The 14,984-nt window shown below is 59.2% G+C and overlaps 1 protein-coding gene across 3 annotated transcripts in view; it reads right to left on the reverse strand.

Moving 5' to 3' along the window:
- Positions 1–265: 265 nt before the first annotated feature.
- Positions 266–14,984, reverse strand: part of Cyth1 (cytohesin 1) — a 69,996-nt gene continuing 55,277 nt past the window's right edge. For all 3 annotated transcript variants that reach the window (XM_058579973.1, XM_046446656.2, XM_058579974.1), the window contains exons 10-13: positions 12,159–12,235; positions 5,677–5,748; positions 5,017–5,171; positions 266–2,010 (exon numbers count right to left, since the gene is read on the reverse strand). In XM_058579973.1, the coding sequence (XP_058435956.1) occupies positions 1,932–2,010; positions 5,017–5,171; positions 5,677–5,748; positions 12,159–12,235 (383 nt within the window). In that variant the 3' untranslated portion in view covers positions 266–1,931. The remainder of the gene's footprint in view (positions 2,011–5,016; positions 5,172–5,676; positions 5,749–12,158; positions 12,236–14,984) is intronic.

The following is a 14,984-nucleotide window of genomic DNA, read 5'->3' on the forward strand; positions in this document are numbered from 1 at the left end:
TGACACTGGAGACTTTGCTGACCGAGGCTCACTTCTCCTCTTTAAGGGTGGGCTCTTCGCCTCTATTTTTTCTTGGGAAAAGTAAGGGACAAGCACTAATCTGATCTGTTTCCTGCTCTGCTCTCCTAACAGCCGACAGACCCCTCCCAACTGACCCTTCAAATCACCCCTCCTCCCGGTGGCAGTGGCGTGCCCTGCCAGGAGCAGGGCTGAGGAGCGCCCACCCCACCTCAGAAGCCGCAGGGCACACGTGCAGAGGCTGAGGTGGTTTGGGCAGGTTTGGAGTTTATTTGCTGCAGTTCCTTGGCGCTAGTTTACAAGGCAAAAACAAACAAGAACAATTGGAATAATAATTATTTTTTTAAAAACCCTGTCAACAACTTTCAGTCATTTCTTTATATTTTGACAAAACCTTTTTTTAAACAAATACAAAATAATCTAAAAGGCGAAAAACTATACATGGATTATTTACACCTCTGATAAATAGACTAATACTGATCCAGGTGCCTGTCTGTCCAGGAAACATCTGTGAGAGCCAGTGCGGGGGACTGGGCCTGCTGGGGAGCTCCAGCGCTGGCCCTGACCACCCCCACTTTGGCGGGCCCTGCCCGGTTCTCCAGAAAGCTCAGGTTTCCAGCCTGGACCCCCCTTGCCACTGTCACCTTCACAGACTCCTGCTGAAGTGCCTGGAGCTCCCAGCGGGGCTCCAGAGATGCTGACAGCCCTCCCAACGCAGGGCCGGGAGCCAGGCCTCACCCCCAGAGGTCCCTGTCTCTGCCTGCTGGAGGCAGCTCTGCACAGCCTGCCCTTGGCACCTGGAGGGGCATGCGGAGAGGCGGCCGCCACCTGCTTTGCCTGGACTGGCACGCTGGCCCTGGCCTGTGGCCGGAGCTGCCCTTGAGAGTCCCTGAGAGAACGGCAGGAGGGTGCCGAGGGGAGCCAGGGGCGCCAGGCCCACTCACAACACCGGGGAGGAGGAGAGGCAGGCTGGCCCCACCCGCTCCACTGCACCCTGCTGAGCAGACAAGGGCCTGCCCCTCTGGAGACCACCACAGAGCCACCAGAATAGTCCAGTTGGGGCCAGTTTTGAGGCAGAAAAGGCTGAAGGCCAACAGGGATCAGGTAAGACCTACTCCTTCCTCTAGAACGAGGAGGAGCGGAGTTTGGGGAAGGAGAAAGAAAAAAAGCGGGCGGGAACTGGCAGGCCATCCAGGACCGATGGGACGACCTCCTCACAGTTTTGGTTATTAGGTATTTAGTTCAAGGAAAATGCGGACTTTCTACTAAAGCCCAGCAAGCCTCGGACTCTAGGGAGAAAGACAACAGGGTCCATCAGCGCTCTCCTCTGCTCGGTGCCCAGGCACTGGGGCTGCAGCTCGGCCTGCCCATGCCCGCTGCCCTGGGCCGCCCTGTACGCGCACTGCCGTGCCCAGGGCCCTCCTGCCGCAGCCCTCGCTTCAGCCCTGTTGCCCAGAGAAGCCACAGGCAGAGGCTCCCAGAGGCTCGGCAGGCAGCTGGCTGGCCCTGCCGGAGGACCCCGCAGCAGCAGAGGGGCCCTCCTTGGGTGGGCAGAATGTAGCACTGTGTTGTTAAAAAAGAAGAAAATAGATCTTTGTAGTTCGTGGCTTCTCTTCCTTTCCTCCGTTCTTAAGCACTAACACATCCCTAAGTAGGTTCAGGCGCAGGCCGGAGGCGCTCCTGGGAAGGACGGAGAGGAGTGGGCGCTCTGCATTGGGAGGGAGCACCAGGGACCCATGCTTGGCAGGCGCCAGGCCCTTCCCCAGCAACAGCCACCCACCCATCTCCCCTGAAAGAAAGCCGCAGAAGCTGAAGCTAGTCTGCAGGAAGGCGGGCAGGTGGCTCCCCTCGCCCTCATGAGGCGGGAGGAGGGCTGGAGCTTTGAGGGTGACGAAGGTGACGTCCTGGTAGTGCTAGTGTCTCTTCGTGGAGGAGACTTTCTTTTTCCGCGCTGCAAGCATCTCGTAGAAAGGGTCCCTGCTGATGGCTGCTCTGGAGAACAGAAAGGGCAAAACAGACACGAGGGTCAGGGCCAGCAGAGCAGAGCTGGTGCGCTCCAGCGCCCTGCTGCTCCATGTCCGGCCAGGTCAGGCCAGCGCCCACCTGCACCGTCCTCACAGTGGCTTAGGGAACAGGCTCTGGTGGACGCGAGGCAAGACAACTTCATGGGCTCTGCCGGTTTTCACTAATGATCAATCTACACCCAGGAACGGAGCCCTTCCCTTCTCATAGCTGTATTCTAATTCAGAGGAGAAACCAAGTTCCCACGCTGACCTCTGACTCCCTTGCAATCGTGAGAGTTGTACAATCAAATGTGTCACGAGCAGCTGCCCAAGGTGTGGTGTGTCAGAGGCTGTCAGGGCCTGCACCACCCAAGGGAGCTCAGCGCTGCTGCGGGGGGCTGGTACGGTGGGGGCTCTGCGAAGAGCTGGGCAGGGAGGGGAGTGGGGGTCGCCCTGGCCGAGAGCAGGGCAGCACGGGACAGGCCCGAGGCGCGGGCCCTCCTTGCTGTCTTTCTCAAGATACGATCCTCTAGTCCTGAGGCTCAGTGGCTTCCTACGGGTGACCAGTCCTGAGCTCAGTCCAGCCACACAACAGCAGGCACTGTGCTAGCGCCCCAGATGATGGTGCCAGGAGCCACCACGGCGCTGCTGAGCCGACTGGGAGCCTGTTCACCAGAGTCGATGTCCCCTCAGTCCGGGAACATGTCCTGAGGGGACCTTGCCACCCAGTGGCTTCATGAGGGAATCTGGTCATTCTAAACATCTGTCTCACTTTTGGGAGGTGCTGGTTCCTCCTTGGTTCTGGACGGCCTGACCCCTTCAGGAAGTTGCTGTTCCTGTTCAGAGATGCCCGTGGATGCGCATGTCTAAAGGGAACCTGCTGGAAATGGCAGAGGGCACCGGGCTGGCATCAGGGCCAGCACCACTGCTGCCATCCCTCAACTGCTCGCTGGCATGGAGGAGCCCGAGTGGGCTCTGGGACTGTGCGTGACATCAGCATGCCCAGCACACCAGCCCTCGATGACGATCGCAGCACCACTGCACTGCGCTCCGCCATCGGCACACAGCCGGACTCTGTTCAATGAGACTTTGTTGTGACAGCTGCATGCCAGTACCACCATGAACTCAGGCTGCTGGGGACCCTTGGAACCCGTAATAAGAAACAAGCACGTCCTGCACCCAACCTTCCACAGAATCGTCCCATGATATCAGGAACGTTCTCCAGGTCAGTCTCCTCCTGCTGTCTCCACCATGTGCCTGGGAGAAGCGCCCGGTCCAGACAGAGCACGGACTGCTGACCAGCGCAGGGCCTGAGCTCCCTGCTGAGCTGGACAGCAGCTTGCCCTGTGTGCTTAGCCTGCCGGGTCTTAGGTCCTCACGTGCAAGGTGAGGATAATGGTCCCCCGGGCCGGGCCCATCCTGTCCTAAAGCACAGCTGGCTCTGGAGCCACCAGGAGAGCTCACAACCCTGGCAGGAGGCTTGGCGTCCAAGTGAAAGGACTGGGGAGCCTCTGCAGGACTTTACAGAGTGCTCCACTTTCCTACCCCAGAAGCAAAAGCTGTGAAAAAGATGGACAAACAGCCAGAACTGTCCTGGGAGAAGAGCTGGGGAGGGGGAGAGGAAGGGGTCTTTCAGGGCCCACTCTGGTGAGGAGCAGTGCCGCGTTCACACAGAGAAACACAGTGGTCAGCACGGGCACTTGTACAATCTGTGAGAGCAGGTGAATGGGGGTGGAGCAGATCTGTCAACGCTCCGTATCCTGACAGTCAACCATTCACTTGGAAGAACAAAGTGACAACCCTGACCTCAAATCATACACTAAAAAAATTTCATAATGAAAGTTAAATACTTCTGAAAACACACATTAAAAAAGGGCACAAGACATGCAGGTTGCATCCACAACCCAGCTACAGGGGCAGCGTCCAGAGGACAGGGCTCTAAGCCTCCTTGCTGGTAGGTGACTGAACACTGCTCAGCGGAGAGTTTCTCTGGCTCCTGCCCAGGGCCATTTCCCATACTAGCTGCCACCCAGGGAAGCCACCAAGTCTAGACAGGGTGATGGCGTGCCCACCACACCACCCTCCTCCTTCACACAGGAGACACACTCAGAGAGACCAGGAGGACAGGTGCGCAGGCTCCACGCCCACCCTCTCGCTGCACCTGCCTCTGGGCTGCAGGGACTTGCAGAGATGACTTTCATGGGAATAGAGACCTCCCCCTCCTCCAGGCCACACCTCCCGTCCAGTCACTATTCAGGATGTAACCCTGGCCCACACAGGTTGAAACACCAAAAATAGACCTGAGGGCCCTCAGCTCCATTAGTGGGAAAGGACAGCACATGGGCACACCCATGGGTCCCTGGGGCACATCCTCTCACTCTCCAGGTGACATCACCAAGGCTCAGGTAATAGGGAGACTTTCTAAGGAAAACACGTGGGTAGACTCTGAGGGTGGAGGCCTGGGGGCAGCCATGAGTGATGGGGACGCGTAGCCATGCTTGCTGGCAGCCCCCTGCAGAGGGTCAGGCCTCAGTCTCAGGAGAGAGACCGGCAGGCCGCATGAGGACAGGCCCCACACAGGACCTGAAGGGGTGGATGGTGGTGGCAGCATCAGAGCCTGGGCCCCGTGGCCCTGTGCTCAGCGGGCAGTCTCCCCCAGGCCCACAGCTTCCTCCCGGGGGCAGGCTGGGGAGGGGCCTGGCACTGCTGCTTTAAGCAGCTGTGTGAGCCTCTGTACCTCAGTTTCCTCATCTGTGGTTGCAAAGCGTCTCACGGGGTGAACCCATCTCCACTGAGACGATGCCAGCCTGCGCTGCGCTCCCCACAGCAGGACGGGCCCAGTGGGTGCCCCCGCTCCCAAGGGCAACCTGGACTAAAACTGCCGGCGGCCAAGCGCCTGAAGGCCTCAGGGGTGGGCTGGGGTCTTGCTCCAGCACCTCGCTCTGGGAGCAGCAGGCGCGTGGGCAGGAGGCAGCGGGCACCAGGCCTCACTTACTTCATGCACTTGATCCACTCCTCCTTCTCCTCGGGCGTGGGGGCCGAGATCCGGTACACGGTGTGGTTCCCTTCCACCACGCGCCCGTCGGCCTCCGTCTTGCAGGCCTTGATCACCTGGTCTTTATTGTCAGGGATGTAAAGCTCAAAGCAGTTCTGAAACGAGAGGGACGAGAGGGACGGCCCTTCCTTTACCCTTCACCCCAGCCTTCAGGAAACCTGGGCTGGGTGTTTCCTATGGAGACGAGCAGCCCAGCGCAGGACGCCTCGGGCCCACTGCACGCCACTCAGACTGTCGGGAAGACGGCCTGGCCCGCGCCCCCTATTCCTGCGGACGGGCTGCAGGGCTCGCAGCGCCCCATGAAGCCACACCAGCAAAGGAAACAGGCATGTAAGGCGCGCCAAGGTCACAAAGAAGTCGCAGCCCAGGCCACAGGTGCGCGGTGCTGCCATTTGAGGGACGATTTCCATACTGCATGTGAGGGTGAGAGGGTGACACCCAAGCAGAACAAGACAAAGGAAGCTTAGTGCCCCTCTGGCCGGACACTAAAGGGAAAGGGACAGGAAGGTGACTGGAGGCGACGCTTCTCAGGGTGTTTCTCAGAAGGCCTTTGGGACTCCGTTCCTTGGCCCGCCCCCAGTACCTCATCAGGATACTCACTGGCTTCTTGGAGTCCTCCACCTCCCGGATGCTCAGGTTCTCTAAAGGGATGATCCCACGGGGCTCCTTATCCTGAGGGCAGTGCCAAGAGGAAGATGTCACCACCCCACGAGGACACTGTGACCTCACCAGCCAGCCGTCCTCTCCCCATCCTCCTGGACATGAAGCTCCGACAGCTTCAGGCCATCCTGAATTCCAGGGTGGAACAGTCCCAGGATCTGGAACCCTCTAAGTCCCTTGCAGGTAGACAGCCAGGAGGCCCACAGAGCCTCTGGTGTGTGCCTGGCAGTGACCCCGGGGGCCACATGTGGGGACTGCAGGAGCTCCTTCCCAGAGAGAGGACCTGCCCTGCCCCTCGTCTCTTTGCTTGGCTCTCCTCCTCTTCTCAGCCCTAAGTCTGGTGCCAGCAGTTTCTAGAAGCCTCCCCAGCCTCAGGCTGAACACCCCTCAGCCTCCTCTCACCTCCTACCCCCTTAAGACGGCACAGCCCTAGAGAGACGTCTGCCAACAGCTCCACCCAGACCCATCTCCAGACAGAGCCGAAAACCCAGCACACGGCTCCTCCCGGGCGCGGCCCCTCTGTTCTGAAAGGCTCCCGCCCAGTGCACACCCCCACCGCCAGCACCCAGCCGGCTAGGTCCACACTTGCGTTGGATCACAGTGACACAGGCACAAACTCCCAGGCCCACCAGTGCGCGCTCCCTCCCATGGCAGCTCTTCTCACCTCCAGCCAATCGGCTGGCACTGGCCTCCAACCTCCCCGAGCACGCCTCTGACTGCTGCGGAGAGCCACCTGCAGAAGGGGTCACCTCCTCTTGCCTCGGCCCCAGCCACGTGGGGTCTGCGTGAGCACCACTCTGCCCGGCAGGCTGTGCCACGGAGTGACCTGCTTTCCCTTTCCAGAGTGAGTGGGGGGCTGCTCCTTCTGTTTATCTTCCCCAATGTCTCCCCTCTTGTCAGAAGCTTCTCTTGTTCTACCTCCTGCAGGCCCCTGCTGGCTCAGCTCCTAGGCGAGATCCCTCCGGCCTCGGCATCCTCCACCCGGGCACTTCCTCCTCAAGTGCCCTTCTCCCTCCCTCCCTCCCTCCCTCCCTCTCTGTCCTCCCTGTCCACTCAAGACCCTGCTTCTTCCTGGAGCCACAGCGTCTCCTGTTCTTCCTGGGCACGTTTGGAACACCCTTCACTGGGCCCTGAGCAGGCTTGGGGCCACTGCTGAGGTGCCTTGGTGGCTACTGAACGGACAGTGGGCTGGGTGCAGCCGTCCAGGTGGGTGGTGACGAGACCCTCAGAGCTCTGAAGCATGGTGTCCCCGTCTTCAGCTTTCAGAGTCACTCTGGTGCTGAGCTCTCCTCTGCCTCCTTGCTCTGCGACTCCACAGGACGTGGCCCTGGGGTGGGCCTCGTTCCAGCCGCTGTGCAGGGCACTGGGTCAGTCTTTTTACCTGGAGGCCCAGCCTTCATCTTGGAGGTTTATTAAACACCGTCTTGCTGAGGACCACCTCCACGTTGAATTCTTGTCCTCTCTGGAACACGTGGGGCCTCCTGGTCTAGCTCTTGCTTTTATTTTAAAAACAACAACAACGATAAAAGACACCAGAACTTTATTGTCTTTTTACTCTTCCTGGCAGATTTTCTCGATGCTGCCTCCCGTCTCCCTCCTGGGCTCACTGCAGGGCCCTTCCTGTTTCCCGGGCGCTGGGCGCGACCTCTTGGCGGTTGCCGGAGGCTCTCTCCCACGAGTCCTCTTCCCCACGAGCTCCGGGTTCAGAAGCCTTCCTCAGGTCCTGGGACTCTCTGGCTGTGCAGTGGGGAGCAGGGGCCAAGAGCTGGCGGGGCGGTGGACTGGGGGCTCGTCTGTGCGGGAGCCTGCACAGAGGGCAGGGGGCCTCTCTCTCTGCCTGATCAGCTGGACTCTGAGAGACGGACGGGGATGGGCAGAGGTCAGGTGCTCGGATACTCCTGTTTTTGTATGCTGTCCCACCCTCAACTGTGCCCAGGGCCCTCAGTCCAGGGACACTTGGTGTCACTCTCTTGAGATGTGGCCCTGCAGCTGGGTGTGGTGCTGGTGATGGCCGATCGGCCTCCTCAGCACCTCTCAGCCAAGTGCGCGACTCCAGCTCCCACCCCCGCCCCACCCCCCGTGCTCTTGCTTCTAGGGTTCGCTGGCGCTTGAGCCTCTGGAATATTCTTCTGTGTTCCCTGGGTTGGGTGCTGCCGGGGAGCAGGTGGGCAGGCTAAGAGCTGACATAATTTGGGCTTAATGGGGATGTGACCTCATTTTCCCTCTTAGACTGTTGGGCCCAAGTTATCAGGGACACAGTGGCACGATGTGTGTTCTGGACATTGAAGGATTCACACCTGCCTAGAGCAGTGGTCACTACTTTCCCTGTGCCCATCTTGTCTGTCCTAGCACCCTGTTCACCACAGACCTCCCTGCGCTCCTCCTCACACAAGGCCAGAGCTCCTGAGTGGACTCAGGAGCTCTCCCATCTGTAGGTGATCCAAGCACTGAAGGTCGGGCTCCTGGCCAACAGGGTGGGGTTCCAAGTACTGGAAGGCTCCTACCTCTAGGGTCCTCATCCCATAAGCAGATCCAGGGGCTGGGAGTGCAGCTCAGTGGTAGAGCCTGGCATTCGAGGGGTCCTGGGTTTGATTCCCAGCACCAAAAACAGGTGAATGAATGAGTGAGCTGGGAACAGACACACAGCACTCCTCACAGAGGCCCACCCAGGCCCAGCAGTCACCCGTCCCCATGAAGACAGAATTAACCCGTGTTGACGTCTTTGGCTTATTTGGTTTTTCTTAAGTGCAAGTGCCTTTGTTTTTGTAAAAATAATATTTGCTCATTATAAAGAGCTTAAAATCTTGCAGAAAAGAACAAACATCCCAAATGCACCCACTATAAATCATCACTTCTGACAGGAGTTGAAGCTATCTTGTGTGTGTGCAGAGAAAGAAAAAGAAACAGAAGAGGCTTCATGAAAGTGGGCTATTTCACAAGGTGTTTTCATAAAAAAATTCTAATTGTACAGAACTTAGTAGGAAAAAAACCTGCAGCAAAAACTGAAGTGTTAAACTTCAAAGTAAAGTGTTCTTTGCTACAAGAGATAACTGCTAAAATAACCTTATACAAGTTTAAAAGACAGTATGAAGAACCTTCAGAGGTGGTGGTCATCCTTACAGATGCAGGTTTTTAACACTCTGTGCTCCGGGAGGCGGGGCACCTGCCTGCGGTGTGGCCCCGCCCCTCAGCAGGACCCCGAGCATCACCTGGAGCTCACAGGCTCCATGCAGGCCTCGAAGACCTTGCGGGTGGACCAGCACCTGCAGCAGAGTGCTGACCTTGGCATTCTTCTTTCTCCTATCTTATTTCTTTTGAAGTTTCTTTCACCATTTTCTGTTTAAAATCCCTTCCTCCTCTGGGCCAGCCTGGCCCGTTCCTGTGGCCCGGGGTGCAGCGCTCAGAGGGAAGGTACCACTGTACACCTCAAGCAGCTCTTCACTAGGCTTGGTGCAGCCCAGCTCACCAGTGGACGCACTGTGGACAGCACCCGTGATCGCTGTTTTGTGAGTTCAAAAGGAGAAGCTCCCCACGTCCAGCCCAAGGCAGGGCACTCGCCTGGCTCCTGGACCGTGTGTGGCAGGGGCCATCCGTGTGCTGGCAGCAGGCATCCCAGCCTGGGCTTCCTCTTCTTGTGGTGGGCTCTCTCCTGCCCTGAGCCAGTGGTCCTGAGTGTCCAGCGCCTGGCACCGACTGGAAAGGGCTTACTGGTGCCTACTGACTCTTTGCTTGAGAGATAAGACGCACCCTCAGAGTTCTGGGCGTCATTTCTGGTTCCACCTCTGACTGTTGTTGCTTACTTCACTTCCCGTTGCCCAGGCTGATCCCATCCTGACTGTCCCGCAGCCACCATCTACAGTTAGTCCACAGCAGTTCCTTGTTTAAGTGAGTCCGTTCCAGCCCAGTGGACTTCAGGGCCACTCTATATTTCAGCACCAGTTCATGAACGCATTTCAGCCCAGGGCTGTTTCTACCTTGGCAACAGTCCCACATCCCGGGGCCCTGGGTGCGGGTCCCAGGTTCCCCACAGCTGGCACTCGCCTGGTCCCAGTGCCAGTTCTCAGCACCAGCACGTGCTCTGGCTGTGCGGGAGTGGCCGGGTGAGCTCGGCGGCCAGGCGTGCCTCAGTGCTGACCGGCAGCGTGCGCAGCGCCGGGCCAGCTGTCCCACATGTAGTGTGCAGCAGCGCCAGGCCACACTGAAGAGGTGCGCTCAGGGCTCCCAGGGGTCTTCTACACCCCACGCCCTCTTTTGGTCATTCTTTCCTGGTTGGCTTTGACCGTCCAGTGGCATCTTTCGAGGAGGGTCAGGTGTCCGTTTCCCACCCCTGCTGCTTGATACAGTCCCTGGTGAGCTCTGCAGGAATGGCAAGGTGGCTGCACAGGGGGTGGAGGCTGCCCCCCAGCCCCTCAGAGCTTGCACGCTGGGCCGGTCCACCTCGGCCAGGGAAGACGGCTGGGACCGGCTGCTTTTCCAGCCAAGGCCGGTGGCCCATCCCTGTTGGCCGAGCCCTGTGAGGAAGCTCCCTGGAGCTCTTGCTGCGGTGCGGCCTGCTATCCCCTGTCTCTTCCCTTACCCTCTCAGGGAAACAGACCTCATCTTCAGCACGTCCTGCCTCTGCCTGGCGGGGCCTCTGTCCTGGGCTGTGCGCAGACCCTGTCTCCCACATGGCTGCTGTTTCCCCAGCTGCTCCACACTCTCTTCAGACGCGGTCTCTGGGACGGTGGCTGCGGTTGGGCCAGCAGGCTGACCTTCTGGAAGGACCCCTCACTCCTGCTCTGCACGCTGCCCTCCAGGTGCTCTGGCAAGTCTGAATGGCTCTAGATTCTCTTCCCCTCAAGTCTCCGTCCTTCGTGTCTCCTTGGTCACTCCCCTGAACTGTGATGGAGGCCCAGGTATTTTGAATTCTAGCACTTTCTATGCCATCACAATGAGTGGCAGGCAAGCTCACATGGTTCAACCTGAGCACTGCTCTCCTCTGGGTTGTGAATGCCCAAGGCAGGGCCTCCTGGCTGCCCAGTGACACCCCAAGGCTGCATCACCGAGTGCCATGAGAGTCCAGAACCGCATGACCCTGCAGGCACCTGTCCAGCACATGTGCAATGCCACTTAACCAGAGGACAGTGACAGAGACCAACAGATGTCCAGACACCAGGTGTAGGCATCTTCAGGAAAGAAGGCAACTCGCGCGCGGGGCCAGAGGTGGCAGAACGCCTTCCCTGCTCGTCTGCTCGGAGGCCTTGGCTCACCAGGAGAAAGCTCACTCTCTGTGACTTCACAGATCTGAGGGGCGCTGCTCTGATACCTGAGAATATCTTCAATACAGAAAAGAAGCACAGCCAGCTGCTGGACCCCCGGTCAGAGCTGTGCCTTGAAGGCCACCACCCGCCCATTAAGAGAGCCCGTGGGAGGACACTGAGGTAACCCTGACACACGTGGGCAGCTCGGCCCAGGTGAGAAGCCACATCTGCATGACGTTCTCAGTGACGGAGAGCAGGGTGAAGCCACAGTTCCAGAGGGCAGCCAGGTGCTGCGGCCCAACCCATGAGCTGCCAGGCGGCAGGACCCTGCTGCCCGAGTCACCACCTCAGTGGGACCGAGGACTTCACGCAGTGACAGCCAGGGGAAGAACAGCAGTGAGCGTTCCCAGCTCAGCCACAAGACCCCGCCTCACACTGCCGGGCGCCCACACTTCTGGGCGTCCACCAGGAGGCCGGCAGAGTCGGCAATGCCAGGCCACTGGTGTGAGCCGCGGCATGAACACCGTCACCTGCCGGGCTCTCTGGCGCTTCCCCTTGCTTTCTATCCCCACAGGCCACTGCCACAGAAGGGAGGAGACAGACGCAGAATCGCTGGGTCCTCCTCCAGGGAACAAAGCCCACAGAACCTGTCTGGTTTAAGGAAACTCGAGCTTCGTAGAACTCCAGATGGTCTCAAGTCAGCTTTTACTGATTCACTTCACTTCCTTTTCTCCATTGAATTTTATGCCCTGAGCTGTTTCAGAGAAACAAATCCTTCAGTTTCTGCTACCCCAGAAAAACCTGAATTCTCCAGTTCACCACGCTTCCTTGTCCCCACACGTCCCTCTCAGCAAGGCCACCAACTCCTGCTTGGCAACTGATCTAAGTCCGTTCTTTCTAGCCAGCTCCAAACCCACCCCGACACGGTGCACACTGCTCTCTCGGGTCCCTCCTGGAACCAGGTGCTGCTGAGCTGTACTCCTGGGGCCAGGGGCTCCACATCCCCGTGAGGGCTCCCCGTTCTGGGGGTCCCCTTAGTTCTCACCTGTGGCTTCAACCCTTCCCCGACCCCAGAGGAGTTGTGGAAGGACAAATCCCTCCACTCCCATGCCCCTTGACGGAGCTTGGTTAGAGTGTTCAGAGAGGCCTGAGCCGTCCCGAGGAGCGACGGCAGGTGCTCACCGTGGTGTATTCAAAGTAGTAAAGGCAGTTGTCAGTCAGGATGAACCAGCGCCTCTTCCAGGTCTTGACCCTGCCACCTACAGAGCAAAGAGAGAGGAGCTTGGACAGGAGACCCAGCGCCCGGTCCACAACACGCGGCACTGTCTTCTGGGGAGGGGCGGGGCAGGGTGTCGGGGAACATTTAGACCATGGCAAAGCTGACACCAGTGACGAGACACAGCCAAGACAAAGCATCTTTCACGACGTGAAAGTCTATGGGTACGAGCAGAGCAAGCGTGTCCAGATGACTCCCGAGATGGGTCAGACAGCAGATGAGAGAGAGCATGGCTGGGGAGGACCCCAGGGGCGACAATGACATGTATCGCAAATGTGCCGCAGACGGGAGGAGCAGCCAAAGCCTGCGTGGTGGACAAGGGCAGCGCGGAGAGGAGGCGGGGCCTGCACCCTGCACAGCTGGCTGCCACTGACAACCAGCCAGGCCCCGAGAAGGCTCCACGGAAGTGACAGGCGGCAGTGGACGGGGAGGAAGCATGGCAACCTGTCAGTGAGGTCCATTTCCCTGGGACTCGAACCACGTCCCTTCACCCTCTATCCCCCTGACCGAGGCGAACTCCCGCACCAGCTGGAAGCCCTCTGGGCTGGTGTCCTGAAAACAAAGCCCTTGGAGTCCTGGGGGAGCATCAACGCAGATTCCTTCACCCAGAAAGAAGCGACTCTGTGGGGAGTGGGGTTGTTGCCTGGCACAGTCTGCGTCTCCATGGAGAGTCTGCTGGGCCGGCAGCAAAAATGGCTGCTGCGAGAGGGCTGGGGCCAGACGGGGCTCCCGTGGTGACCGAGCACTCAGTGCTCTCAATACTTCCCATGAGCGAAGGTGGGTCCTGGAGTCACACTGGGACAGACCCAAGGAAGGCCAAGCTCACTGCCTGGCTGGACGGAGCCCTCTCGCAGCAGACCCTCGGCCTGCAGCCCCTGGCTGAGGAGCGCACCTGAGGCCTGCAGCCCCTGGCCAGGCCTGTCAGGTGAAGGCTCACCTTGCGCCTGCTTTTCTCAGCTCCGCCCTGTCACTGAGTCCTGATCCCTAGGGAGGGCCGTGTCCCCAGTGTGCCCCTGGCAGGACCTGGTGGGCACTCTCCTGGCCTTCTTGCCAATGGCCTGCAACAACGGGTCAGTTTTTTGGGGACTCTTTCCAATTGCCAGGACCTGTCTGTGGGCTCGCCCAGAGGAAACCTGAGGAAGCACTGCCCAGAGAGCACAGGGCGCGGCCGGCGGGCCACTTCGGCTCTGTGTGGTCCTGAGCTCTAGCCAGATTCTACGTGGCACACCTGGGTTCCCAGAGGGAGCAGGCCACAGGCACACAGGCCCCGCAGCCAGGAGGCCCCGGCCAGCAGAGGCTGACCCCATGCACTGGGTCAGTCATATGTAAATATCCCAAGGGTTATGTGGCAGGATGCCTGCACACCACCGAGGCCGGGCAGACCTGGGTGCCAACAAAGAGGTCACAGGAGGAGATGTGGTCACAGGAGAGACCGTTTGCTTTTACAGAGGACCCCTCCCCCATTTCAGACTCAGGGCGGGGCTCCAGCTGCCCAGGAGACTGTGCCCCTGGCAGGCCTCAGCACACAGGAACCACCAACCCAGGCCACCGCCCGTGCACTGTCATAGGACACCACCCCAGGTGACACTGGGACTTAGCAAACCATGAAAAAGGTGGGTCAGATGCCAAAAGGAACAGGATGGAAGGAGATCACGGAGAAGAAGCAGAGCTGCAGGCGTCCCCGGCTGACCCCAGAAGGCTGCGTCACCCTGACCAGCGGTGTTCAGGGGCCTCACCAGGAGCACTGCTGCAGGCTCAGGGGAACGTGTCCATGTGGACAGAAAAACAGACATGGGACAAGCAGACAGATCGATGTGCGCTAGGACAGTCCCTGTGGAACTCACAGGGCCCCCCCGCACGCTCCTGGTCCCCTCCAGGGACGCCTTCCCTCCAACACTGAAGACAACCTGACAGGCCCCAGTCATGTGGGGAGGCCAACCTTGGGTCTCTCCCGCTGTGGCTCTGCTCGAGCCGGGCCAAGGCAGAGAGCTGAAGGGTGCCCGGCCTCCCCGGGTCTCCCCAAATCAGCAAATGGGGCGCAGATGCCCTCGACATAGCTCCGAGGCCAATTTGGGATTCTAAGGAGGACTCACTGGGAAAGGAGGAGGGCGGAAAGCACACACCGGAGTCGAGGCTGTGCCCTCCCGCGAGGAGAGGCCTCGGGGCTGCGGGCAGGGCTCTCAGCCCTGGGCATTAAGCTTCACCTGGCACCATCCAGGGCGGGGAGAGAGTGCCTCCTTTTCTCACGGACGTCAGTGGGGATTCACTTCTGTTTTCTGTGCCAGGGATGGAAGCCAGGGCTGCTTCACCACCGACACATACCCCAGGCCTTTTTATTTTTTATTTTGAAACAGGGTCTCACTAAATTGCTTAGGGCCTTGCTAAGTTGCTGAGGCTGGCTTTGAACTTGCCATCCTCCTCCCTCAGCTGCTGGGATTACAGGCATGCACCACCTGCCCTGCATCAATTTGAATTAACACAGCACACGCCTGCGGATAATTTCAAGAAAATGCAGTGGGAACCTCTGTCTTCACAAGCCCTCTCTGAGCACGCCCTCTCGAATCACTGTGCTGGGGAAGCTGGCCTGCACCTGGGCACCTGCTGTCCAGTGTACTTCATCCCCATAATGGGAACATGGAGAGCGACCCCAGCCCCGAGCCTGCCCCGTTCCCTAGGGACTGTGCGATAAGTTAGAAGCAGCATTAACACTACCACCAGCGATTAAAACAAAA

The sequence above is a fragment of the Marmota monax genome, unplaced genomic scaffold, assembly GCF_021218885.2.
Source record: "Marmota monax isolate L192 unplaced genomic scaffold, Marmota_monax_Labrador192_F-V1.1 WCK01_AAM20220418_F8-fsc00353, whole genome shotgun sequence".
NCBI lineage: Eukaryota > Metazoa > Chordata > Mammalia > Rodentia > Sciuridae > Marmota > Marmota monax.